Source organism: Hyperolius riggenbachi, chromosome 2, assembly GCF_040937935.1.
Source record: "Hyperolius riggenbachi isolate aHypRig1 chromosome 2, aHypRig1.pri, whole genome shotgun sequence".
Taxonomy (NCBI): domain Eukaryota; kingdom Metazoa; phylum Chordata; class Amphibia; order Anura; family Hyperoliidae; genus Hyperolius; species Hyperolius riggenbachi.
Window position 1 is genome coordinate 287,894,994 of NC_090647.1, and position 25,821 is coordinate 287,920,814.

Below are 25,821 nucleotides of genomic sequence, written 5' to 3' on the forward strand. Positions count from 1 at the left end.
TACGAGGAAACCAGAGTGCCTTGAGGAAACCCACGCAAACATGGGGAGAACATACAAACTCCTTGCAGATAGTGCCCTAGCAGGAATATTGAACCAGGGACTCACAACTGCAGGTGAGAGTGCTCTCCACTTCGTAATCCATGATTGGTTTCCCTAATATAGCTGATTTAAGACAGAAGAAGAAAGAAGAATGTAGCAGTGGTGGAGCAACCATTCAGGTTAAATCATTCATTCAGGTTTCATCTGTTAAAACACTCCTGATGTGTGCTAAAACGTAAAAATGCTAATTGTGGGCTGCATGAACATACCTCATGCTATACGTTGTCTTTGGAGCCCCTCCCATTTCCTGTTCCATGACCTTTCCCTCCCACAGCCACCTGGAAATTTACTGTGTTGTGCACAATCAATTCAGAACTGCAGTGAAAGGAAGAACATGTGCACTTCTTTCTTTCCTGCACAAGTGCTTCCTTTTACTGGGCATGTGCAGGTTAAAACTTGTGTATGCTCAGTTCAAAAGAGTTCTTGTGCATGGACACGGAGTACTTTCAATTAAAAAATGTTTAGATTAGCTGCTGTGGGTCACTTCACCAGATTTTCAGTCTTCTTTCACCAGTCAGGCACAATTATATGAAGAGAAGGTCCCTATTTCGATCCTCCCACAAAGCATTACCCACATTCATTCAGTGCTCACACTCCTCACTAACCTCTGTATCACTTTGTGCCTGGCCCTCTGTGGGAGAATCCATTGTTTTATTATTATGTATAAAAACCAAAGCCAAACACCTTCACACCTACTTCAAGGAAATTGTATTTTAGTTTTGGACAGTGTGATAAGAGGTTAGAACCTCTTCTGGATTTTTATTGGTGAACTAAAACTTCCAAATATCTTTATTGTTGTCCCTCATTTCCTGCCCCTGGGACTACAATCTTGCATATTACAGTAACATAGCTCCATGGAGGTTCCAAAGGCAGAAAGTGAAGAAAGATTTCTCCAGTGAGGACACAGGTAGGAATACACCTCTTCTCTCCCCCCCCCCCCCTCCCCAACACACACACCACCCAAAATATACATTGATAAATAAATGGAAATAGTTTTTACCCATTTCACCCAATATTTGAGTGTTAAGTTCTTTAAATAAAGTCATGGTCCTGACATAACTCTGCAGGACTCCTGAGAAAGAATAACCTTGCAATGGCAATTATTTTTGGCTTGGTTATTTTTTATTGCTCGTTTTTCATAATTTGATAACCACTGTAGATGTGTTTAGGGTTTTGAGTTGTATTTTCATTTGTATCTTATAAGGCACAGGCATTCCACATACTCTCGTATATTGTAAATGATTGGTTGTATCTGTCAGCTTTTTTTAGGGGGTTTCCTCAATTACCCATCTTTTTTTAAGGCCATGTTTAAGGCTGCTTGCACACCAAGACGTTACAGGCGCACGTTAGTGCGCCTGTAACGCTCCCCCAACGCACAGCAATGTAACACAAGTGGGCTGTTCACACAGCCCACGTTGCGTTACATGTAACGCTGCACGTCCTGTGCAAAGTGCAGCATGCTACGGCGTTGGAGCGGCTATAGCCGCGTTAGACTGTTTGCACATGCGCAGTGGGGGGCGGAGGAGGCGGGGAGAGCCAGCTACAGTAGCCGCGCACATGGCTACTTAATATTCACTGCACTGGCGGGCGCTGATTGGCCGGCGGGACCACGTGATGCGGAGTGTCTCGCTCCGCATCACGTGGTCCCGCTGGCCAATCAGCGCCACTCTGGGAGATATTATGGGCATCGAGCAGCCTAACGCGGCTCACTCTACCGTCGGCTTTTGCAGCACCATACGTTGTGTTAGGTGCACGTTATGCGACCTTAACGTGCCACCTAACACAACGTCTTGGTGTGCAAGAAGCCTTAATCTTTGTCTTTATGGGCGTAAAACCACTCACGTGTCCTATTTTGTTTCACAATTTGTCTAATTTTAGTGTTGCCCTTCTTCACACAGTTATATTTTATGCTATGATTGTAGGATTTGTGTATGAATTTCCATTTAGGTGGACCTTGCCTTTGGTTGTATTTTTTAATCACTCTACCTATCGCTGGATGGCTGTGAACACTTGTCTTCTTGCACATGGTAATGAATTCACACATAGTTAATTAGAAGGAGGGCATATAAAAATGCGCTTTTATTTGCATTTATTCTCAGAAGTCTATGCTATTAGATTATGTCTGAAAATAGCACTCACCTCGGCTCCACTCTAACTGTGATATCATGATTGGCCTCTTCATATCACCAGGAAAGAGAATTTTCACAGCTGGCATGTTGTACTAATTCGGAGCCACTAATTAAAGTTCTTCCTATTGGAGATTTGGCACCGGTACTTCTCAGACGCAACTTGTCAGCAGCAGAAAGAATTGCGTTTGGGCATGACAACACTGGCAGAGATTTGTAATATGCACAGCCCTTTTCTGCCCACTCACTCTGCATCTGTACACACAGGTGACCTCAGAAGGACTCACTTGCGAGCCTAATTATATTTAAAATGGGGCACTAGCCAAATATTACATGAATGTCACATATTCAAAAAGAATAACTGACTTTCATTGTGCAGCCTGATGTTATCTATGGCAATGTAATTACAACCAGGGCCAGATTTGTACTTTTTACCACCCAAGGCCCGCTGTCATCAACGCCCCCTCCAGTGCTACACTGTAGCTGCAGCTCAAATACAATTGCAGAGAACCACGCTCATGGTATTTTCAGTAATTAAGTGGTGGGTCAGGATCACACTCCCCGTCACTGCAGTGAGGTGTTATGCTGTAGGATACTTCTATATGGCACCTCACCTGACATGTCACATGACATGCAAGGACACCTAAAAGCTGTACAGTAAAGTATGCAGTATTAACCTCCTTAGCAGTATGGACAGAGATATCCGTCCAGAAAAAACATGCTGTGAACAGTATAAACATGCATACACATCAATACTCTCCTGCACTGCATACTAGACCCTTGCTTGACACATTTTGGCAAGTAACAGGGGAAAAAAAGTTTTACAAATACATTTTATCACTTTTTGCACAGAAATCCTGGGAAAAACTGACAGTTTAAAGTGCCTACCTGCAATGAAGATCAGGAGAGTTTAGAGTTTAGACCACTGTAATAGGTAGAATACAATTGCACTGTGCTACTCACTGAATGTAGGGAGAGGGTGGTGGAGGGTGTGGCATGCTGGTTTGCAGCTGTGCAGCACTGTATAGAAAATGCCTTTGCACTTAGTGCATTTTATGTGAATTAAACTCAGGATCAAAAGGGAAAAAGACTGGGCAGTCAGGTTTGTTACTGGTGCTAAGGGGCTAGTGGTGAGGGTGTATATATATTAATTATATATACTGAACATTATTATTGAGGCATATGACAAACATTATTCCTTCTTACCAGCAACTGAGCAGTTCAATGCCCTGTCAGCCTCCTCTCATGCCCAGAAGATACTTTTTCTTTCATAGACGTCTGCACCTCTGCCCTGGGATTCCATCTGTCACCCCCACCACTATTACTGAGGAAGTGCTCGAGAACAGCAGCCGTTAGCTGATAGGAATGACCGCATGAGACAGATTCGTGAGTTATTACACACAGACGCAGGGGAGTGCAGCAATGCGTTACAGCCACACGGAGACTGTGAATCTATAGAGGCAGAACAAGCAATCCAGACTAGACACCTTAGTTGCTTCATTACCTGCCAGCTGTAGACGCTAAAGTGCTTTTTTAGTGAACTATCTCTTGTATCTCTGTCCCTCCGAATTTCAGATAGGCAGGAGCAATGAGGTGGGCGGAGATAGGAGGGGTTACAATGTTGCTATTGGCCAGGCTTCGGTAGCATGGATTTTGGTACAGCCCCATCCACAACTTCCATAGGCTGAAGCTGAAGAGGGGGGCGGAGAATCTATTGAATGACAGCGGCAGGACTGCAATGATGTGGCCGTCTTGTCTGGCGATGCTCCTATCCTCTAAAGCTGCCCACTCGTCCCTGACTGTAACCGCTGCTGCTGCACACACAGGCATCCTACTGTGAGCAGAGAAAAGCGGGGGTGGTTGCAGACACACAGGGATGGGAATATTGTGGGGAGATGGAGTGGGCAAACAATGGAAAACTGGGAGTTAACTGCCTGTTTGTTAACCTGCCCCTCCCTAGGCTCCGCCCTAGTCCCAGGCCTATTTGGCCTGCCCACAAATCCGGCCCTGATTACAACAATGATCAGCTTATAAATGTTATTATTTAAGTTGCCATACACTGGTTGATTACCACCAAATCGACCAACAGATAGATCCCTCTCTGATCAAATCTGATCAGAGAGGGATCTATTGGCTGCCCATACTACTGAACTTGTATTGATTTCAGCATGAAATCTATTCACAACCTGTGGAGCTCCCTCTGTCTTTGCCTGCCTTGCCTCCCCGGGCCAGCAGCAATGATAATACCTGTCCGTTAGTGTGAGTCCCCAGGTCCCTGCTGTCCCTTTCTCCGACTGACCTTCTTCTCCATCTTCTCTTTACTTCTTGTCCCGAGCGGAAGTTCAAACAGTAGAGGGCGCTCTACTGTTTGAACTTCCCCCTCTCACAGGACGGAGCCGGAAGAGGAGATGGAGAAGAAGGCCAGCCGGAGAATGGGACAGCACAGACCTGGGGACTCACGCCAGCAGACAGGTGATAGTATTGCTGCGTTGGTCGTTGCCCAATCGAACGCTGCTAACGAATCGCTCCCAACCCGATGGCAATCGAGCAAAATCTTCAGCCTGGACAGATCGACTGAATTGATCAATTTCGGATGGAGATCGGTCGACCGGTCAACATTTCCGTTAATGATTTCACAACAGATTCTATCACAGTGATCCAATCTGCTGTATATCGACGGGAAATCAACGTAGTGTATGGCTACCATAAGATCACTATTTATCCAAATATAGTAATCTGCTTAAAGGTGGACACTAATGATACAACTTGCTGAACGATCGATTAGTAATAATTATTTGTATGAACGATCGTAAATGATCATTTGGGACCACTAATGGACAAAATCTCCTAACCAATCCGATCAGATTGACAGGATCGAACCGAAATTCGGATCGATTTCATTAATCTGATCGGATTGGTTAGGAGATATTTGTCCATTAGTGGTCTCAAACGATCATTTATGATCATTCATATGAAGAATCGCTCATAATCGATCGTTCAGCAAATTGTATCACCACAAGACGGGACAGCTGTATGGGCACTAGCTTGTTACCAGGTGACCTAATGCCTAAATAAGGATTAAAAATAAGTGTATCTATCATGTACATATGTTAAAGAACACCTGAATTGAGAGTGATATGGGGGCTGACATATTTATTCCCTTTTAATCAATGCAGATTGCCTGACTGTCCTGCTGATCATCTGGCTCTAATACTTTTAGCCGCAGACCCTGAATAAGCATGCAGATCAGGTGTTTTGACTGAAGTCTGACTGCATTTGCCCATTGCTTATTTCAGGCGTGATTTAGACACTACTGATGCCAAAGAGATCAGCAGGACTGCCAGTCAACTGGTATTGTTTAAAAGTAAATAAATATGGCAGTCTCCATATCCCTCTCACTTCAGGTGTCCTTTAAATCATCTCCAAATTACACCTTGATCAATTTTGCAATAATAATCCATTACAAACATAGACCTCAAATAGGAGAGATCGGGTTAGAGGAAACAATGAATACTCGATCCAGTCCAAATCTGTCCACAAGGGGACTGGTTGGCTACAACGTTATACAATAATTAACACACAACATAAATAAATGAGGTACTGAAGGAGAAGAGCCGTAAGGCAGCTATTCAGTATACCTAACAAGTCAGCCCAATTGGTGTGGCTGTATAATGTTTGATCTAAAACACTTGCCCTATATACTGTACTTCACACAAACTACCTATACCTTACATGTTTCACCCCTTCTCATGGGAGCCTTGTCAGTAGTGAACCACAGTGAAAAGTGCAACATGCCACAACATATAATAATCACAATCAATAATATAGAGTTAGTCTTGTCACAGCCGACCTGAGAGACCTGTAGACCCTATTTCCTGCTTTCTGTATAAAGTATATAGAACGGACTGATGCTAGCTTCTCCAGCCTCTTATTTTGTTCTTCTGAGTCCTCACACTTGGTTTCTAAGTATTAGTTGACCTACCTGTGATCTGAATCCCACATCTGTAATCGACTATCTTCTTCATGATAGGTCAACTGTACATGTAGACAGGAAGGAAGTGGAACACAGAACCTTCACAGATAGGTCAGCAATGCTTAGAAACCCAGTGGTGGAGAGAAGGAGAGTAGGCAAATCTGTGAGGAGTCAGACAGGTCTGTATTTGTGTATAGACTGTCTGTAAGTGTTTGTGAACAGCAGGCAGCCAAAGAGTCCTCAGATCTTTTCACAGGAGCAAAATCCATTGTAATTGCATTATTGATCATGGAGAATCTGAGCTTGGTTTAGCATATGTGAGTCCACTAATCCTTCTACTGCTTTGTATTGTTGAAAATAGTGCTAAAAACTATCAGGCTTGTATTGCTTAGATTACTTAAAGATTGAAGCTCAGTTGGATATGTGAATTAATGTATTCATTCCACTTCAAAGGACAACAGACCCGAGAGGGATATGGAGGCTGCCATATTTATTTCCTTTTGAACAATATCAGTTGCCCGACATCCTGCTGACCAATTATGCATCAGTAATGTCTGAATCACACACCTGAAACAAGCATGCGGCAAGTGCAGTCAAGTGTAAGTCAAACTTTTGATCTGCGTGCTTGTTCAGAGTCTATGGCTAAAAGCATTAGAGGCAGAGGATCAGCAGCACAGCCAAGCAATGTACATAGTTTAACAGGAAATAAATATGGCAGCCCCATATACCTCTCAGGTGAGTTGCATTTTAAAGTGTACCTGAACTGATATAGAACATGGGAATATATTCACAAGCATGGCAAGTTAAATGTGTGCAGACAGCACACATCGAATTAACAGCGATGTTGGCAAATTGCGTAACTCACTCCATGCGTGCATTACTTACTCTGCTTATGTGAAAGGTAACGTTAGTAATGCATATTATTATTATTATGATTATTATGTAGTATTTATATATTGCTGGTATCTTCTGCAGTGCTTTACAGTATATAGTTTTGTTACTAAAGGTGCGTACACACTCACTACCGCCGGCAACGACGGGTCCGCTGGACTCTCCCGCTGGGCGGATGTTCAGCCGACAGTAGTGCGTGTGTACGCGCTGTCGGCAGACTGATAAGGCTGTTTCTGAACGATTCACTGAGCGGATCTTTCAGAAATAGCCTTATCAGTCCGCCGACGGCACGTACACATGCGCATACTGTTGGCTAAAGACCGTCCAGCAGGAGGGTCCGGAGCACCAGTCGTTGCATTTAGTAGTGCGTGTGTACGCACCTTTTGTGTACATCAGAGAGGCCCACAGTCTAATTCCCAACCTAGTCATATGTCTATTGTAGTCTAGTGGAAAGCCAATTAACTTATCGGTATGTTTTTGGGGTGTGGGAGGAAACCAGAGTCCCTAGAGGAAACCCACTCAGGCAATAGGAGAACATGCAAACTCCATGCAGATAGTGCCCTGACGGAGATTCAAACCAGGGACCCAGCGCTGCAAGGCGCAAGTGCTAGCCACTATGCCACCATGATGCATATATAAAGCGAGGTATGCAATTTGCATAACTCACTACGTAAGTTGCATAAGTCATGGTAAGCTTAATACGCACATCTGCACATATTAAGTTAACCATCCTTTTGTGAATATACCCCATGGTAAGGTAAACTTTGCTATGCACAGTACACAACCTGCTTAGTTCCTGGCTGTGTCCACTTTTTATTTTTCTGCATTATGAGAGTACTAGGGCAGTGTTATCTGTAGGCAGCCATTGACCAGGAGTTAAATATGGCTCTCCCAGAAGAGTAAACAGCCAACAAACACTGCTGATAAAAACATTAAAGCTGGAAAGTTTAAATGTTCGTTATTTTTGGTAGCAGCTAAGTAAACCAGAATTGTAGAACACACTGATATGGCTGCTGTCCAGACTTCAGCGTTAAAATGTAATCCCTTATCCCCGGTACAAACCATCCAATTTTTCTTTCAGATTGCTGGTCAAATCAATAATTTCCAACAGATCCGATCTGATATCCGATTGTTTTCTGATCGATTTTCTGATCAATTATGTACAAAAAATCTGAAAAACTATTGTGAATCAGATCGGACCTGTTGGAAATGATCAATTCGATCTAAAATCTGATGGGAAATTGCATGGTGTGTACCAGGCATTAAATTGATGACAGGAGTATGAGTAGCAGGGAGGTTACATTTTCTGTTGCTGGTACACATACAATTAGTTATTTCATACATTTATTTTCAGTTCAGGTTTGCTTTAAGACAACATTTTCTTGTTGGAAGTATGCTGAGCGGCAACGGTATAACGGACGATAGCTGTGCCAGATGCTGTGCCGGATAAAGCAGTGGTAGGTGCGGTGGATCTCATGGTAGTGAGGTAGCAGAACTGTGGTGCTGAATGACAGCTCCACAACACAAAACATCGCTTCCCATCTCCCAACAGCTATGAGCAATGCTCAGAATGGCTATTACTCGCCTGAGCGAGGTGAGATGAGGCTCTTCTTACAGGCATTGCTCAGGTGAAGCCGACAGTTACAGTAACTCCTGTGCGATGTCAGGCGATAAGAAGTTTGCTCGCGGCTTAAACTTATGTTTTAGATTACATTTCACTTTTCTGAAACCCCCTTTTTGGTATCTCTTTAAGGAATGAATGCTCAGTTATAGGGTAATGTGGAGGACTCAGGCAATAGAAGCTACCCTGGTCTAGCTTCCACAAGCTCAGGGTCCCATAGGGGTTGCTATGGTGGGTCCTGACTCCTGTACTACAGCACTGTAGGGTATGAATTTGCAGACAATTAAGGCATAGTACTAGCTGGCAACTGCCTAGTGAAAGTATGATATGCAGTTGCATAGTCATGCATGAACTTATTCAGACTCTTTTTTTGTAAAAAGCAATAATAATGCGATTTTTTTTTCTGCATTGCCTGGATCAGTGTGACTTTAATGAAAGAGGCCTTTTGTCTCAGCCTATGCAAACAAACCACCTGAGTGTTGTTACCAGGACTGATCAATAAGTGTACAGCAGCTCGCTATATACAGAAAAATGAAGACAGGCATAGAGGTGAAGAATGTTTAATGTTGTACAAAACAAATCAAACAGGAAAAAGTGTTTACACACTGGTCTACCAATAGTGTGCCTGTGTTTACATATTAGCTGTGTCTTCCGAAGACCGTCAAATTTCTGTGTTGACACAGCTGAGAGCTAAAATTACACTTGTGATTACTTACAGATTAGGGGGGATTAGCCAGGCTCTTCTCTCTAAAAACACACAGGGTGCATTTCTTTCTGTTTTCCTTGTATCTTGTGCAAGAGTTTAGGTCCACTTTAAGCTACTGACTGAAAGTGAGTATGCAGATCACGTGATCTTACATAGATCTGATAAGATGAGCCCCATCTGTGCTTTAGGTGTGTGGTCCAGACACTGCAAAAGCCAAAAGATCAGCAGGACTAATAGCCAAAAGATCAACAGGGCCGCCAGGCTACTGGCATTGTTTAACAGGATATAAATATGGCAGCCTCTATTTTCCTCTCACTATAGGGCCACCTGTCCCTGCAATAATGTAAGTGAGCTGAAATCCAGGTGTAGCTGTATTCTCAACAATAGCAGAATTTCCCTTTAACATTCAGATGAGTTTCATGCTGAATCCTGGTTTCTGGGAATCTTTGGCTCTAAGTCAGCCTCACAGAAAACTGCCTTTGATGAGTTCTCTGTCAGTCAATAAAATCTGATGTGGGCACTTTTTTTTTTCCAAAGAGCTGACACTTTGCTGTCTCAGCAGGTGATGGATGTCACTGGCTCTCCATCGGTCCCCTTGATGATTGGCTGTGCCGTCTCCTGCATGGCATTGCTCATACTTCTCGCTGTTTATGCTGCTTTCTGGAGGTAGGTCTGCTGTGATTCACACTCAGTTCCTCAATACCGCTTATTACATTTTTTTGGGACCTTTCAATCCAATTAGCACATTTCAGTGAGCTGCAAGCAGATATATATACATAATGTACAGGCGGTGAACATATCTTATAGTACTGTATATTTATAGCATGCAATCTTCGTCAGACAGTTCCTCTTAATCAGAAGCTTCTCTAGCTGTGTGAAGAATAAAAACAAATACAACTAGTCTTGAGATTTTTGCATATGCCGGGACAATAAGTGAAGTTCTTTGGCAATCACCACAGGGAAATGGTAAATCTACATTGGCTCAGTTGCCTTCATTTACACACACTGACATTTTCACTCAACAGCTTCCACTTGACACTAGTAACTCTCTTAAATAGTAATGAAAGTTAGTACTGAATCTTGGCAATCCCAAGCTATTATACCTGCCAGTATGTGCTGGCTCTCTAGAAACAAGCCCCAGGACTGAATTGTAAATCCACACAAAATAAAAGAAAAACTGGTCAGATTGTTTCATACATTGGACTTTATTCAGTACACTTTTTCTCCTGAGTTTTCTCCTAGGAGATAATTGTTTATCTTCTATTTAAAATAACTGTTCTGCAACTCTGCACTTGAAAAAGTAACAAAAAGTACCTTCAAAGCTATGCTGAGCATTTTCTTGGGTGCTGGGGGCTTAAAAGGCATTTGACAAGGTGTAAAAATATCACCTAGGAGAAAACGTAGGAGAAAAGGGCCATATTTTTTCATAGTTCAGCATGTTTTATGTGAATGTAGTTTGAATGTGCTGCCTATGGTTTATTAATAAGAGAAACTGTGGAAATAATTTAGCAGCACAGTTATATAGAAAGCTGGAGTGACAGGAAAGCAGTTGCCCAAAGCAACCAATCAGGTTGCAGTTGGAACATAAATCAAGGTTTCTGATTGGTTATGCTAACTGTTCCAAGTTTTTTTTCTACTATCATAAAGATGGAAACTGACCTACATATAACTAGACTAGATGTTTGAAGTGCACACGGGCACAGCTCTCTGCTCCTCAAAAGCCTTATTCTTTAGTAAATTACTTACCTTTACTCACAGACCCTGGATTCTCAGCAGAGGCAGTTGTTATTGACTTCCTTGAAGAGTTTCATCTAGTGTGTGCATGGGGCTTTAGGATTTTGAAATCTGCATGTTTCATGCTAGATGGCTGGGTTTGCTGTGTGTACAACAAAGCAGCATGAGGGTTCTGGAGTTCAGCTGATAATATATAGCAGGGAGAGTATCTGTCACAGCCAAAGCCAGATGTCAACTGGAAGTTGGAGGACGTATCTTAAATTGAGTTCAGGCTTCCATTGAAAATAATGGGTTCCCTGAGCCAATATTTAAACTGTAATGAATATTTTTTAGCTCTCGTCACTAATTAGCCAAACTAAGATGATAGACAGGTCAAAGGTTCTTTCACAGTTAATTAGTAATTAGGTACATTAAAAACACCTACTTTTTATGTTTGACTTCTACTGTGGATTGCTGCACCTGGACTTGTTGAACCACAGTTATTTTCTTGACTCTGTTACATATTACTTAATGTGTATTCCTCTGCTTCAAAAAAGTGAAATGATCAATTTCTGTTTTCTTCCCCCAGATTTATTCGTTCCGAACGGTCCATCATTCTGCTAAATTTCTGTTTGTCCATCCTTGCCTCCAACGTTCTCATTTTGGTGGGACAGTCTCAAGCGCTAAGCAAGGTGTGAACTAGAGTTTAACACATTTGTACTGTGATCTTCTTGGGTCAGTGATGTGCAAACGATGCCCTTTGTTTCAGTGGCTTCTACAGCTTTATTGCCTACCTTAGACATACCCCTGTGTAATGGAAGATTCACTAGTAGAGTAAGATGAGAAAAGTAAAATAATAATTGAAGAATGTAACATGTTCATATATTCCAGTCATTTGATATGGGCTTTATCATTGGTGTACATAAGTCAAAAGCAAATCTCACTAGGCCCATATTCAATTCACTTTTTTTTCATAAGTTTTCTCTTAGGAGATAATGTTTCATCTTTTGTATAAAACAACATTTCAGCACTCTGCAATTAAAAAAGTACCATAAAGTAAGTGAACAAGCACTGGCAAATATTTGGGTTTTTTTTCCTTGCTTGCTGGTGCATTTTATTGATAAAGTGTGAAAAAAATCACCTAGGAGAAAATGTAGGTGGAAAAACGTGAATTGAATAAGTGCTTTATTTGCATCATTCCATACCCCTGTGTAATGAAAGATTTTACAGTAGAGTAAAATCTTCTTTCTTCAGGGCCACAGAATATGTTGGTGCTTTATAAATCAATAATAATAATTCAATCTGAGTGCCTGGGGAAAATCCACCCTGAGGCAGTAACAATTTCATTTGGAAAAAAAACAGCATTTCACAGATTAAATAGGCTAACTTTGTAAACTTCATAGGGACTGGGTTTAACAGATGGTGTTTGAAATTGCAAACTGAGCAAAATTAAAACTTTGCTAAACAAGTTTCCCCTGATTTCAATAGAAGTGCCCCTTAATTTATCTAGAAATATCTCCTGAACTCTCTCCAGAAGTACCCCCTGATCTCTCCAGAAGTACACCCTGATCTCTTTAGAATTACCTCCTGATCTCTCCAGAAGTGCCCCCTGATCTCTCCAGAAGTACCCCCTGATCTCTTTAGAATTACCTCCTGATCTCTCCAGAAGTGCCCCCTGATCTCTCCAGAAGTGCCCCCTGATCTCTCCAGAAGTACCCCCTGATCTCTCCAGAAGTACCCCCTGATCTCTTTAGAATCACCTCCTGATCTCTCCAGAAGTGCCCCCTGATCTCTCCAGAAGTACCCCCTGATCTCTTTAGAATTACCTCCTGATCTCTCCAGAAGTGCCCCCTGATCTCTCCAGAAGTACCCCCTGATCTCTTTAGAATTACCTCCTGATCTCTCCAGAAGTGCCCCCTGATCTCTCCAGAAGTACCCCCTGATCTCTTTAGAATTACCTCCTGATCTCTCCAGAAGTGCCCCCTGATCTCTCCAGAAGTGCCCCCTGATCTCTCCAGAAGTACCCCCTGATCTCTTTAGAATTACCTCCTGATCTCTCCAGAAGTGCCCCCTGATCTCTCCAGAAGTACCCCCTGATCTCTTTAGAATTACCTCCTGATCTCTCCAGAAGTGCCCCCTGATCTCTCCAGAAGTCCCCCCTGATCTCTTTAGAATTACCTCCTGATCTCTCCAGAAGTGCCCCCTGATCTCTCCAGAAGTGCCCCCTGATCTCTCCAGAAGTGCCCCCTGATCTCTCCAGAAGTACCCCCTGATCTCTTTAGAATTACCTCCTGATCTCTCCAGAAGTGCCCCCTGATCTCTCCAGAAGTGCCCCCTGATCTCTTCAGAAGTAACCCCTAATATCTCCAGAAGTACCTCTTAATCTCTCCAGAAGTACCCCCTAATATCTCCAGAAGTCCCCCTAATATTTCCAGAAGTACCCCCTAATATCTCCACAATTGGCTCCTGATCTCTCCAGAAGTGCCCCCTGATCTCTCCAGAAGTGCCCCCTGATCTCTCCAGAAGTAACCACTAATATCTCCAGAAGTACCTCTTGATCTCTCCAGAAGTACCCCCTAATAATTTCAGAAGTCCCCCAAATATTTCCAGAAGTACCCCCTAATATCTCCACAATTGGCTCCTGATCTCTCCAGGAGTGCCCCCTGATCTCTTCAGAGGTACCCCCTGATTTCTCCAAAAGTAACCCCTAATCTCTCCAGAAGTATCTCCAGATCTCTCCAGAAGTACCCCCTGGGGTATGGGTTCCACGTGTTGAAATCTTCGGCTGTAGACAAATCTACACAGTGCACATTTTGAAAAATGCTGCTGTATTGCCATCAATCCTAATGTCTCTTGTTAGTAAAGTGCTGCATATTAAATGAGGTTTATTTTCTTCCTTAGCAAAATGATTGTGTTTGTCAAAATATTGGCCTTCTAAGAGACTGTAAATTGGCAGCTATGACAAATAAAGAAATTATAGATAATGTGAGCATTAAAAGTAGCCAAAGGCATATGAAGTATTTCTGCACATTTCAGTTTAATTAACCAGCTCTGATATACAGCAATATTAGGTCACCGTGTTTGTCAGGAAGAAGCACAACGGCTTTGACCAGAATTTCCTCTGTATGTCTGGAAATAAGAGAGGTGGCAGCGCAGGTGGCATGCATTCATTACACCCACAGATGTGCAGAGTGTGATTGTGGAGGCGGGATTCACCGCTTATGAACAATTACCTTCCCATGTCCTAGCAAGCTTAATAGGAGTCTCAAATATTGGAATTATCATTCTTTTAATTTGTACACTTAAGAGGAATTATGGGATACATCTGTGAGAAGCATTAACGTGAAGAATAGAGGCCATTACAATAAATGTGAGAGCGTATACAATTATTGCACTCAGAATAAAGTCTGTTTTTAGAAGAGTGTGAATTGGAGTTAAAAATAGCCCGACGTTATCAATGTGCCCAGCATGTTACAATTATCACATTGTTACTTGTGCCTGGAAACAGCTTACAAATGATGTGTGCTTCCAGCCCACAATCTACATCTGCTCTGCTTCCCCCCTAATACCTCCTATGCAGTTTGTTCTGAGATATCATTGTGTGCTTCATCTGACTTCCCTCCAATGCTTTAATCGATACTTCTGTTAAGTTACGCTGGTAGTTGCTACCAGAGATAATGAGAATCAGCAGTATTGGGGTATTAGAAGAGAGAATTGATTTATCAGTGACGTCGTTGGTGGTGGATGTCAAAGGGGCATTCTCTTTGTTGGCTATCCATAAATAAGGCAGATGATAGAGAGGTTGAAGAATTGCTCATAACTCCAGATAGCTTAGATTTAATAGAGGTGGCACCAGTCTGAACGCTGAGTGCTTCCCAGCGACCTCTAGTTCCTTTGCCACTGCTTAAATCCAATACCACCATCACCTAGTGTTAGTGTATGCTATACTTAATTAGCTAGTTATACTACTCCACTTCTCTGTGACAGTTCTTCTCAAACCATGAAGACACCAATGCTGAAAGTCTCTGTGCATTTAATGATCAGCACCTGTGTTGAAAAAAGATAGCTGTGCCACGGTTATGGAGGTAGGGGTGGAAAGAGCTACACACTTAGCACTAGGAATAGATTCAATCACTTTATCGTCATTGTGTAACCCAACAAAATCATTGTTCATGACAGCCCCATGGTGCATATAAGGAGCCTAGTGATAGTAACAATGGTAAAAATTATACAAGTATGCCAAATATGTAAAAATGTTGTACACAGTTTAAAAGTTTATATAAGATGGAAAACACTGTTTTCCAGTCTGTTAGTGTGTATGTGGCTTGATCTAAATCATTGACCCGGTGGTAGGAGCTCCAACAAAGCGTTTACAGGGTGAATGTTGTCCTTGATAATGTTTTTTGCCCTTCTCATAAAGCAAATCTTATAAAAGAATTTCAGTGATGGTAGTTAGTACAGATAATGACCTCTGCTGTTTTTACAACCCGCTGCAGGGCTTCTCTACTGGCCTTGAAGCAGCTATTGTACCAGGTGTTTTGGTGTCCACAGAGGTAAAATAGGACTAGTTGTCAGATGTTATTCAAAGGATGTGGATATTAATGCTAAATCCAGTAACTTTCAGCTGGCTGAGGAACTAAAAGGAAAACCAGACTGAATGCATGGCGGCTGCCATCTTTATTTAAAACAATGGAGATGTAAGTGTTGATGAGGTACTGTGGGATTCTTCTAACATAGCAGTAATGCATACATGCTTACAGTCCAGCTTTTAGCTACTAGGATTGACAAAGGTACAGTATATATATATAATTTTATTTTTTTCAGTGGTCAAAGAGGTTTGATTTGGATAATCAGAACTGAAGAGTGTATGGGTGGATTTTTACAGATCAGGTGAATTGGGTGTAAGGAGTGGCAGGCGTCTAATAGACACCTATGGTACATATCTGTAATTGAGCGCCCAGGTGGTGAGTTTGGTGCCCGATGTGGTACTAGTAGCTGATAGACTACTATAAGGTGAAGATTGTCTATTTTGTAGACAAATTGGTTAGAAATAGCTGTTGATGCTGTTAGAACTAGATATAAGACTGGGAGGTAGTGTTATGCACTAGAAGGATGGGTACCAGGTAAGTGTATAGTGAAAATATTGTAATGTAAATTACTGATATTCTTACTAGCAGCACCATCCGTTGTCCAACTAACACAGCGACACCACAACACATACTCAGACTTTTACCTTTACGGGCTCCTAAACAAATAGGCTGCTTCATTGTTATTGTATTTATCTAATACAGTAAATCATTAAAACACACTGCCTAGTGCAGGGCCGCTGTCAGAATCAAAGATAATATAGTGGCCATATAAGGTAAATTTCATGGTCTTCTACAGACTTTCTATTTCCCGTTCTTAAAAGCAGAGCAACATTGATGTTACAATAGCTCACAGCCATTAGAATCATAACATGCCTATGTGTGCTGTAGATCAGCTACATAATTCTAATAGTAATGTAAGAACGCCTTCAAGGCTGCAGCAATAATCTGTATTACAAGAATAACGTGGATCAGGGTTTGATAGTATTTAAAGAGGAACTCCAGTGAATATTATGTAATAAACAAGTGCTTCATTTTTACAATAATTATGTATAAATGATTTAGTCAGTGTTTGCCCATTGTAAAAGCTTTCCTCTCTCTGATTTACATTCTGACATTTATCACATGGTGACATTTTTACTGCGGGCAGGTGATGTCGCTGGAAGTACCTGCTGCTTGCTTTTTTGGCAGTTGGAAACAGCTGTAAACAGCTATTTCCCACAATGCAACAAGGTTCACAGACAGGAAACTGCCAGGAAAATGGTCTTCACAGTTTCCTGTGGGAGGGGTTTCACCACAATATCAGCCATACAGAGCCCCCTGATGATCTATTTGTGAAAAGGAATAGATTTCTCATGTAAAATGGGGTATCAGCTACTGATGTGGATGAAGTTCAATTCTTAGTCACGGTTTCTCTTTAAGTTCACCACTGCTACACATAAATCTAACCCTTGCCACCTTCTCTCTGCAGGCTGTCTGTGCTCTCATTGCTGCTTTCCTGCACTTCTTCTTCCTCTCTTCCTTCTGCTGGGTTTTGACTGAGGCCTGGCAATCCTACCTGGCTGTTATTGGGCAAATGAGGACTCGCTTGGTCCGCAAACGCTTCCTATGCTTGGGTTGGGGTAAGAGTTGACTGAGCAAGTTCTCTTATATTACTTTACCACTGTATTTCAGTATCTTGTTTCTGGCTTAATGTGTCAAGGGGGGTGTACAGCTATAAAAGTCATTAGAAACATTTATGATCTCATGCTGCTGTGATTCCTGTTTCTTTATGAGCCAGTATATTTGCAGGCATATTACATTCTATGACCTGGACTTATTTCACACGACAGATAGCAACTGTGAAGAGAGAATAAGCCTGTAAACATTTACTAGTAAAATGTCATTCTTGCCTTGTTTTTATTCCATAATAAATGTACACTGTAAATTAACTTCTGTGTAATATTGAAAAGTTCCCTTTATTTTTGTCATTGATTTTATGTGGTCATTACAAATATTTACCATTCACAGTTTAGCAATGCTTAGATGTTTAGCCCATACCTGAAAACAGTAAGGGAAAGCAGTAAGTGTGAATATCTGTGTGTACAAGTGAAGCTTGTAAAAATGTTCAGTAATGTAAACTTAAACTGAGAGAAATGTGGCAGGATCCACTACTTTATCCCTTCTGAAGAAAGACAAGACAAAATAAAGTACGTCTATATAGCACTTTTCTCTTGGCACACTCAAAACACCAGAGTTGCAGCCACTAGGGCACACTCTATAGGCAGTAACATTGTTAGGGAATCTTGCCCAATGACTCCTTACTGAAAAGATGCTGACTTACTGAACAGGAAAAGCCAAGATTTGAAGTCCAGGTCTCCTGTGACAGAGGCAAAGCCCTTAACCTTTACACTATCCAGCCACTTGCATGATCCGCTCCCCCGCAGTATGTAAACGATTACATCACTGCACATGCATGTAAAAGATGCATCAGTACTGCCGAGCTTCTTAACGACAACTCAAGAACAGTCACTTTTGGCAACAGACAGGCAAGACAGAAACAGATTCAGCAGACAAATGCAAGGTCAGTAGAGCAGAAACCAGAAATGCAAAATAAGCAGGAAAGTCAGTATTTCAGGGCTTGCAGGTACTGGTTTAAAGTTAAATACTTACAGTTGCTGAGCATGGAAGATCTACAGCCATTGACTTTACCTTAGGTAAGTATTTTTGTCCCAAGCCAGGTTCGCCTTGAGTTCTCTTTAAGAAACAAACTGAATACTGCAGTACTAAATTCACAGCTTTAATATGCCATTTGGGGCTTGATTTACAAAACGGTGCTAACTTTAGCACTGGCCCTTAGCACATCTAAACTTAGTTGAAATGTGAGAAGTAGTGATCGTGCACAAAGTACCGCGCGCAAAGTTTTGCGTGCGCACTGCACAGAGCGCAGGGCGCTCCGCGCGAAGTGCCCACTTAAGCCTATGGGACTTAGCGCGCATAGGACTGGTACTTAGCGCACGATCTGATTGAGAAAACTGGTGCTAACCTACTTAGCACCCTGGTTAGCGCGCCTTAAGACTTTAGACGTGCTAAGTAGGTTAGCACCTCTTAGTAAATCAAGCCCTTGGTGGCATTGATAATTGATGCAGGCACACCTGCCCTAACACACATAACATTCAAGTAGTAAAGAGGTCGGCACCACTCCAAGCATCAGGAAAAGCTCTTTTATTGCATCACCATTGTGGCTTAACAATGACAAACGTTGTTTCGGGCATAGCCCTTTTTCAAATTGCAACAGCCATGGCTGTTGCAATTTGAAAAAGGGCTATGCCCGAAACAACGTTTGTCATTGTTAAGCCACAATGGTGATGCAATAAAAGAGCTTTTCCTGATGCTTGGAGTGGTGCCGACCTCTTTACTACTTGAATGCTTTGAGCACCTCAGTGGACGCAGAGGTGAAGGTCGAGGCACACTCATCTTCTTTCTGGTGTGGAGCTCCTCCTGACTACAGAGTGTCTAACACACATAACACAAATGCTCAAAACTTTTGGTTTCAATATTTTTGTTGAACATTTTTTACAAAAAATAAAAAATAAACAATAGGTAATAATTAGAAATGCACAGGACTGAGTAAATGTATGAGGCTCTATATGTCTATGCCTAAATGTGATCAAATGCATGATACCACAAGCGGGTAAACATCACTTTTGTGGCCAGAAAAAAATGTTTGTAATTTTTTAAAGTTCGCCTCCCCATTGAAGTCTATTGCGGTTCGAAAAGCTTGCGCGAACCAAACTTTTTTGCGGAAGTTCGCGTTCGAGGTTCGTGAACCGAAAATCGGAGGTTCGAGCCATCTCTAGTACACAAGAGTGAGCATATCCTCCTGTTAATCCTTGATACCAGCTTACCCTAATAGCATAGCATGGAGCAATGGCTCAATAAAGTGACAGTGAAAAGCCTTCCCGAGAGATTGATGGAAATATACAATAAACAAACTGGCCTTTTATATCTAAATATAAAACTTAAAGAGGAGCAGAATGTAGTCTACAGTGTTTAATGTGGAGGACAGATCAAGAAAGATGAGTAAGAAGTGATGATGTTTAGATTTAGCTGTTCCAAAATCATTGTTTGCTTTGGTATGGTTTCCTTCTGTGGATTGGTTGGAGCAAAAGCCAGACTGGAGATAATCAGGTAGGGAGTTGGAAGAGAGATACTCAGATAACATCATGCTGTCCAGTACTTTGGATGTGAAGGGGGGAAAAGCTCAGCAGGGTGGTAGCCAGGGTCGGACTGGGACACTGGGGGCCCACCAAAGGAATTTTAACCTGGGGCCCACACATCCCATGATTGCAGTGAAAAAAGGGCGTGACCATGCATCGGAAGGTGGGCGTGGTCATGATGTATTATGGACAGGGCCAAATGTACATGATCTTAGCAGCATTGTAATTCAGAGACACTGCTGCCCAGCAAAACTTTGCATAGAGTCCCCTCCTTCAATATAAAGTAATGTCCTACTTTGCAGAGGTTGCGACCAAAGGGGCCCCGAAGGGCCCTCACTCCACTAATCACTTCTATAGATACTTTGAACAGTGGTAATCATTAACAAGCTATTTCCCATCCCTTTCTTGCACCTCTGACACTGTAGTTGCCATTGGCAGGTTTTGGTGCGTCGTATTAATTATGTATAGATTGCATGGGGGGGTCCCATTGTAAAACTTGCATCGAGGCCTACAGCTCCTTAGCTACGCCACTGCTCTCAGCATGAGTGATTACAGCACTGAGAAGATATTTTTGTGCTGCAGGCAGCAATTGGAGCTCTGTCAGACAAGGAGGGGGGGGGCCCACCAGAGGCCTGGAGGCAGGGCCCACCGAGGGAATAAACTGTACTACTGTGGCCCAGTCCGACCCTGGTGGTAGCTGCAAAGGGCTGTGGGATCTAAACAAGTTTTTTTATTTATTTAGTAGGATTGAATAAAGCCAGTGAAAATGAATTGGTTGAAAAGAGATGTTAATGGGAAGATTACAGATAAGGAGCACTGGGAAATGAGGTGGGAGGGAAGAGGGTCCTTTTCTCTCCCTCCCCTCTGTTCTTATACATCATCTTGTGAACATACTTAGTGGTGAACAGCAGCTGTTCCTGCACATTTCTACGTACAGCTGAGCATGGCCTGATGAACTGTATGTACTGTAGCTGCTAAGTGATTGCTAACTGCATTGAGACCCTGTGGTTTTTTGGCACCCTGCTCTCTCTTTTTCACTGTCCTTTCCCTGGCCGTTACTCTGCTAATCCATACCTTCAACCCATGTTGAGTTAAATACAGTAGTTGGTCAGTTACCACTTTTTCCTACTAATGACCGGAATCAAGTTCACCTTCTCATCCTCCAGATAAGAAAGTAAGGTTTGGCATCAGTGCTTTGTATGTCTGTGTCCTATCTCTCTAGGGACCATATACAATTCACTTTTTCACCTGAGTTTTCTCCTAGGAGATAATTTTTCATTTCCTATTTAAGATAACTTTTCAGCACATTGCAAATGAAAAAGTATCAAAACGTTCATGAAAAAGTACTATTAAAATTATTTTGAGCATTTTCTTGCTTGCTGGTAGTTTAAAAGCCATTTTATGGACAATTTTGAAAATATCAACTAGGAGAAAACTCAGGAGAAAAATGTAATTGCATATGGGCATAGGTGTTTGGAGTCCTCCATCAACAGCCCACACACAGGCCCATATGCAATTCATTTTTTTCACCTGAGATATCTCCTAGGAGAAAATGTTTATCTTCTCTGTAAACGAAATTTTCAGGAATATACAACTGAAAAAGTACCCAAAAGTTGGTGAAAAAGTACTATCAAATTTATTTTGAGTATTTTCTTGCTTTCTGGTGACTTAAAAAGGCATTTTCTGACAAGTTGTAAAAATATCACCTAGGAGAAAACTCAGGAGAAAAAGTGAATTGCATATGGGCCTGTGTCATAATTTACCAGTTAAGTGTGGACAATAGATAAGTTGTGTATTTTAATATTATTATCACTTTAAAAAAAAGGTAACACTAACATGTAAGTCAAATAAAAGTGAAATGACGAGCTATACAACTGGATAGAGTATTGTGTATAAAAAATGCTCTATTATTGTATAAATGCAGACCCCCCCACCCAAACATAGAATGGCAGTGTAAGATCTGGGGAATCTCCTGCCTTCAATATCAGTACCTATGCCCCAATCTCCTCCTCATGCTTCACCCTTTGTAGCCCGTCCCTGCTCAGTCAAGGGATGACCAGTGAGCTGTCCCACAACTCAGTTACACCCAGGCCTTTAAGTGTTCAAGATATAGATACTGTTGGAATAGAAGGTAGAAGTACCACCAAATAAAACTAGGCAACACAGGCAACAATAAAGACAGTCCAGGGTCATACACAGAGCAATAAGTTACCAAATCTGGGGATATCAGAAGAGTGGTCAACCAAAGCAAGGCTTCCGGCAGGCAGCAATCCACAAGAGTAGTAATGTCCAAGCAAGGGTTCGGTCCAGGCAGCAATGCTTCCAAATGGTAATCAGTTCTAGGCATAGGGTTAGTCTAGGCAGCAATACAAAGAATAGTCAGAGTCCAAGCAAAAGTGTCACAACAGTAGATCAATCATATTCAGCACACCCACTAGCTACAGAAGCAATTAACTCTGAGTACAGGAAAACTTTTGTATCAGTACTCACCAGTCAGTGCAGTATCCACCAATCAAATACCCAGTCTCACTTCAGAATGCTAGGTACACCGGCGCCTGAGTGCATAGGTAGAGCGTGTGACCCTGCATACACTTGTCTTCTGGAGCTGTCAGACCCCTAGAGCTGACGTCACAGACCAACTGTGAGTTGCGCAGCTCCGTTCGCCAATCGGAAGCCACAGAATCACTGCAGGCACGGACAACAGGTGAGTACATGACAGGCAGGTATTAACTATAAAACTCCTGACAGTCTCCATATGGCAGGTGATCACAGGCTTCTGTGAAGATCCGCTTGGCTGCCTGCGCAGGCAGGCAGCCTTTTGACCACTGTTCAGGTCTGCATTCTGCAGGTCTCTGGAAGAGAGACTTTTTGTCAGTATTGCAGCTTGCTGCTGAGGAGTTTGCATACACTCGTTATGCAAATCCCCTACCTGCTTCCTTTGATGACTGGCAATATAAAGAGCTATGTTTCCCAGAGTCCTTTGCTGGTCATAAGGGTTAGTTCCTGTGAAACACTCTTGGAGTGTCAGCCTTGCTCTTTGTTTGAAGATTAGCCTAGAGTAATTCCTGGGACTGCACTAGGCAGGTTCCCTAGTGCAGTTAGGATTGCATATCTGTTTTGTTTGTCTGTTGCGATTGTCCTGTCCCAGCGGTGGTCGACAGGAAGTCGTTCTGATCTTTGTTCTTGGAGTATAGCTGGAGCAGTGGTTGCTACCAGCTGTCTCATCTGATCTGTCTTGCCAGGATCGCACTCGCCTTGCGCTAGTGCTGTGGATCCGTCTGATCTCCATCTCTCTTTCTATACTTGGATCGCACTCGCCTTGCACTAGTGCTGTGGATCCTTCTGGTCTGCTACTCTCTTGCTGTACTTGGATCGCACTCGCCTTGCGCTAGTGCTGTGGATCCTTCTGTTCTGTCTTCCTGGATCGCGCTAGCCTCTTGCGCTAGTGCTGTGGATCCTATCTCTCGCTTACTCCGATTTTCGTGTATCTGTCTTGTCCGCTACGAACGCTTGCTGGAGGCTCGGTGAGGTAACCGTTAAGCAAGCGCTCGCGTCCTCTGTTTCATGTTTGTCTGTCGGTGGTTAGTTAGGCGTGCTTTTCTCTGTTGTGCTTATCATGCGGAGACCGCGCATAAACGCGTGCACTGTTGCGAATGAGTGCGGTGTTCGCGTTTAGCTAGCGGTTTTTTATTTTCCTTATCTTCTCATTGTATGATTTGCTGTGCCTTTGCTACTCTCGTGCTCTGCCTTGCTGTAGCCTTGTGTCACCTCTGGCAATCGCCTCTCTCGCGATTGCATTCCTACTTCATATCTGCTGTTGTGTATGCACCGTCGCGGGTTGGCGACTAGTTTGGTGCACACACATACAATCTGTCCCTTTGCTCAATCTCATTCAGGGCTATCTTGCCCTGCGTTTCTTCCCTTCGTGCAATTCCTGTCTGGCATGTGTGGTAGGGCAGAGGAGCTGTTCCTCTGCACTCCATAGCTCCACCTGCCGACAGGAATTTCCCTCTACAGGTGCATTGCACCTTTTGCTGGGTTCCCGCAAATTATACGTTTGTGGAGGATTTCCGCAGTGTCAGCGCACGTCTTGTGCGCTGATCACGGAGAGAATTCCACAATCGTTACAGTATGACCAGCCAAACCGAAATTCCCAGTGTAGAGGGAATTTCCGATTTGTACGATTTGGTCGAGTATGGGTCCTGTGTCTTTAAGAGCTTTAAAAGGCTAAACTCAGAGACTAAAGCGGAATTTCTCTCTGAATGTGTGAGGTTTTGCCTGAATCCCACCTTTCAGATTACTAATCCATCTACGTCGGCTCTTCAGTTTGCCTATGTGCTCTTAAAAGGCGATTTGTTCACCTGGGCGTACAATGTGTTGAAAGACAATTCTTGGAATGATAATCTGTATCAATTTCTTACATTGATCTTCTCTCGCTGGTTTAAGCTGCCTTGCTTACCACCTGCTCTGTTTGGGTCTATAGCTGTTAATGAGTCAGCTGATCTATCCCTTCCAGGCAAAACCATTCAGTGTGATAATCAGTTCAATGTTTCTCTTGCCACTTCAGGTTCTAAACAGCAGACTTGCAAAGTTGCTAAAAAGAGAAAAACTAAAAATCGCAAGCATCTGAATAAAACACTCCCTATTGATGGAAACTCAATGGTGGATGACCAAGGTAAGGCAGAGTTATTAAATGCTTTCTTTGCTTCTGTCTTTACAAAGGAAACAGCACTGTTGCAAATTACAGAGGCGGAAGAGTCTCAATCTTCTAACTGTAATATTAAATACTTAACGCAGGAAGAAGTAAAGGCAAGACTAAATAAATTAAAAATAGACAAGGCACCTGGCCCGGATGGCATGCATCCTCGGGTCCTAAGGGAATTAAGTTCAGTTATAGATAAACCCCTTTATCTTATCTTTTGTGACTCTCTTGCAACTGGCAGAGTCCCAGTGGATTGGCGTACAGCCCACGTTTTCCCATTATTTAAGAAGGGCAAAAAATCAGATCCAGGAAATTATAGACCTGTAAGCTTAACATCAGTTGTATGCAAACTATTTGAGGGGTTACTAAGAGATACTATACATGACTTCATAGTAGAAAATAATCTTATTTCTCAGCATCAACATGGGTTTACTAAAGACAGGTCCTGTTTGACTAACATGCTCAGCTTTTATGAGGTAGTGAATGCTAATATGGATATTGGGAATGCTGTAGATGTGATATACTTAGACTTTGCTAAGGCCTTCGACACTGTTCCCCACAAAAGTCTGGTGCAAAAGATGAGGATGCAAGGACTGGGGAAGAGTCTGTGTGCTTGGATAGGGAACTGGCTAATGGACAGAAAACAAAGAGTTGTGGTCAATGGATCATACTCAAAATGGGAGACTGTTAGCAGTGGGGTCCCACAGGGGTCTGTACTGGGTCCAGTGCTCTTCAATTTATTTATTAATGACCTAGTGGATACAGTAGTGAGCAATGTTGCTATTTTTGCAGATGATACAAAATTGTGCAGAATCATCAACTCTAAGGAAGATAGTGTTATATTGCAACAGGATCTGGATAGGATGGCTATATGGGCACATACATGGCAGATGAAATTCAATGTTGACAAATGTAAAGTCATGCATTTTGGTCGTACCAATGGTCTAACACCATACAAAATAAATGGGATACAGTTGGGGACATCAAACTTGGAGAAGGACTTAGGAGTACTCATCGACAACAAGTTAAATAATCGTACTCAATGCCAAGCCGCTGCAGCTAAAGCTAACAAAATTTTGGGATGCATTAAAAGGGAAATAAAAACTCGAGATGCTAGCATAATATTGCCCCTGTTTAACTCTCTAGTAAGGCCACATCTGGAATATGGAATTCAGTTCTGGGCACCACATTACAAAAAAGATATT

At 42.4% G+C, this 25,821-nt stretch overlaps 1 protein-coding gene across 15 annotated transcripts in view; it reads left to right on the forward strand.

Annotated features, from left to right (window-relative positions):
* Positions 1-25,821, forward strand: part of ADGRB2 (adhesion G protein-coupled receptor B2) — a 751,710-nt gene that overhangs the window by 663,205 nt on the left and 62,684 nt on the right. For 13 of the 15 annotated variants that reach the window (XM_068268896.1, XM_068268901.1, XM_068268898.1 and 10 more), the window contains 3 exons: positions 9,976-10,082; positions 11,719-11,821; positions 17,187-17,337. In XM_068268896.1, the coding sequence (XP_068124997.1) occupies positions 9,976-10,082; positions 11,719-11,821; positions 17,187-17,337 (361 nt within the window). The remainder of the gene's footprint in view (positions 1-9,975; positions 10,083-11,718; positions 11,822-17,186; positions 17,338-25,821) is intronic. The other 2 variants (XM_068268897.1, XM_068268902.1) reach the window with 1 other exon arrangement.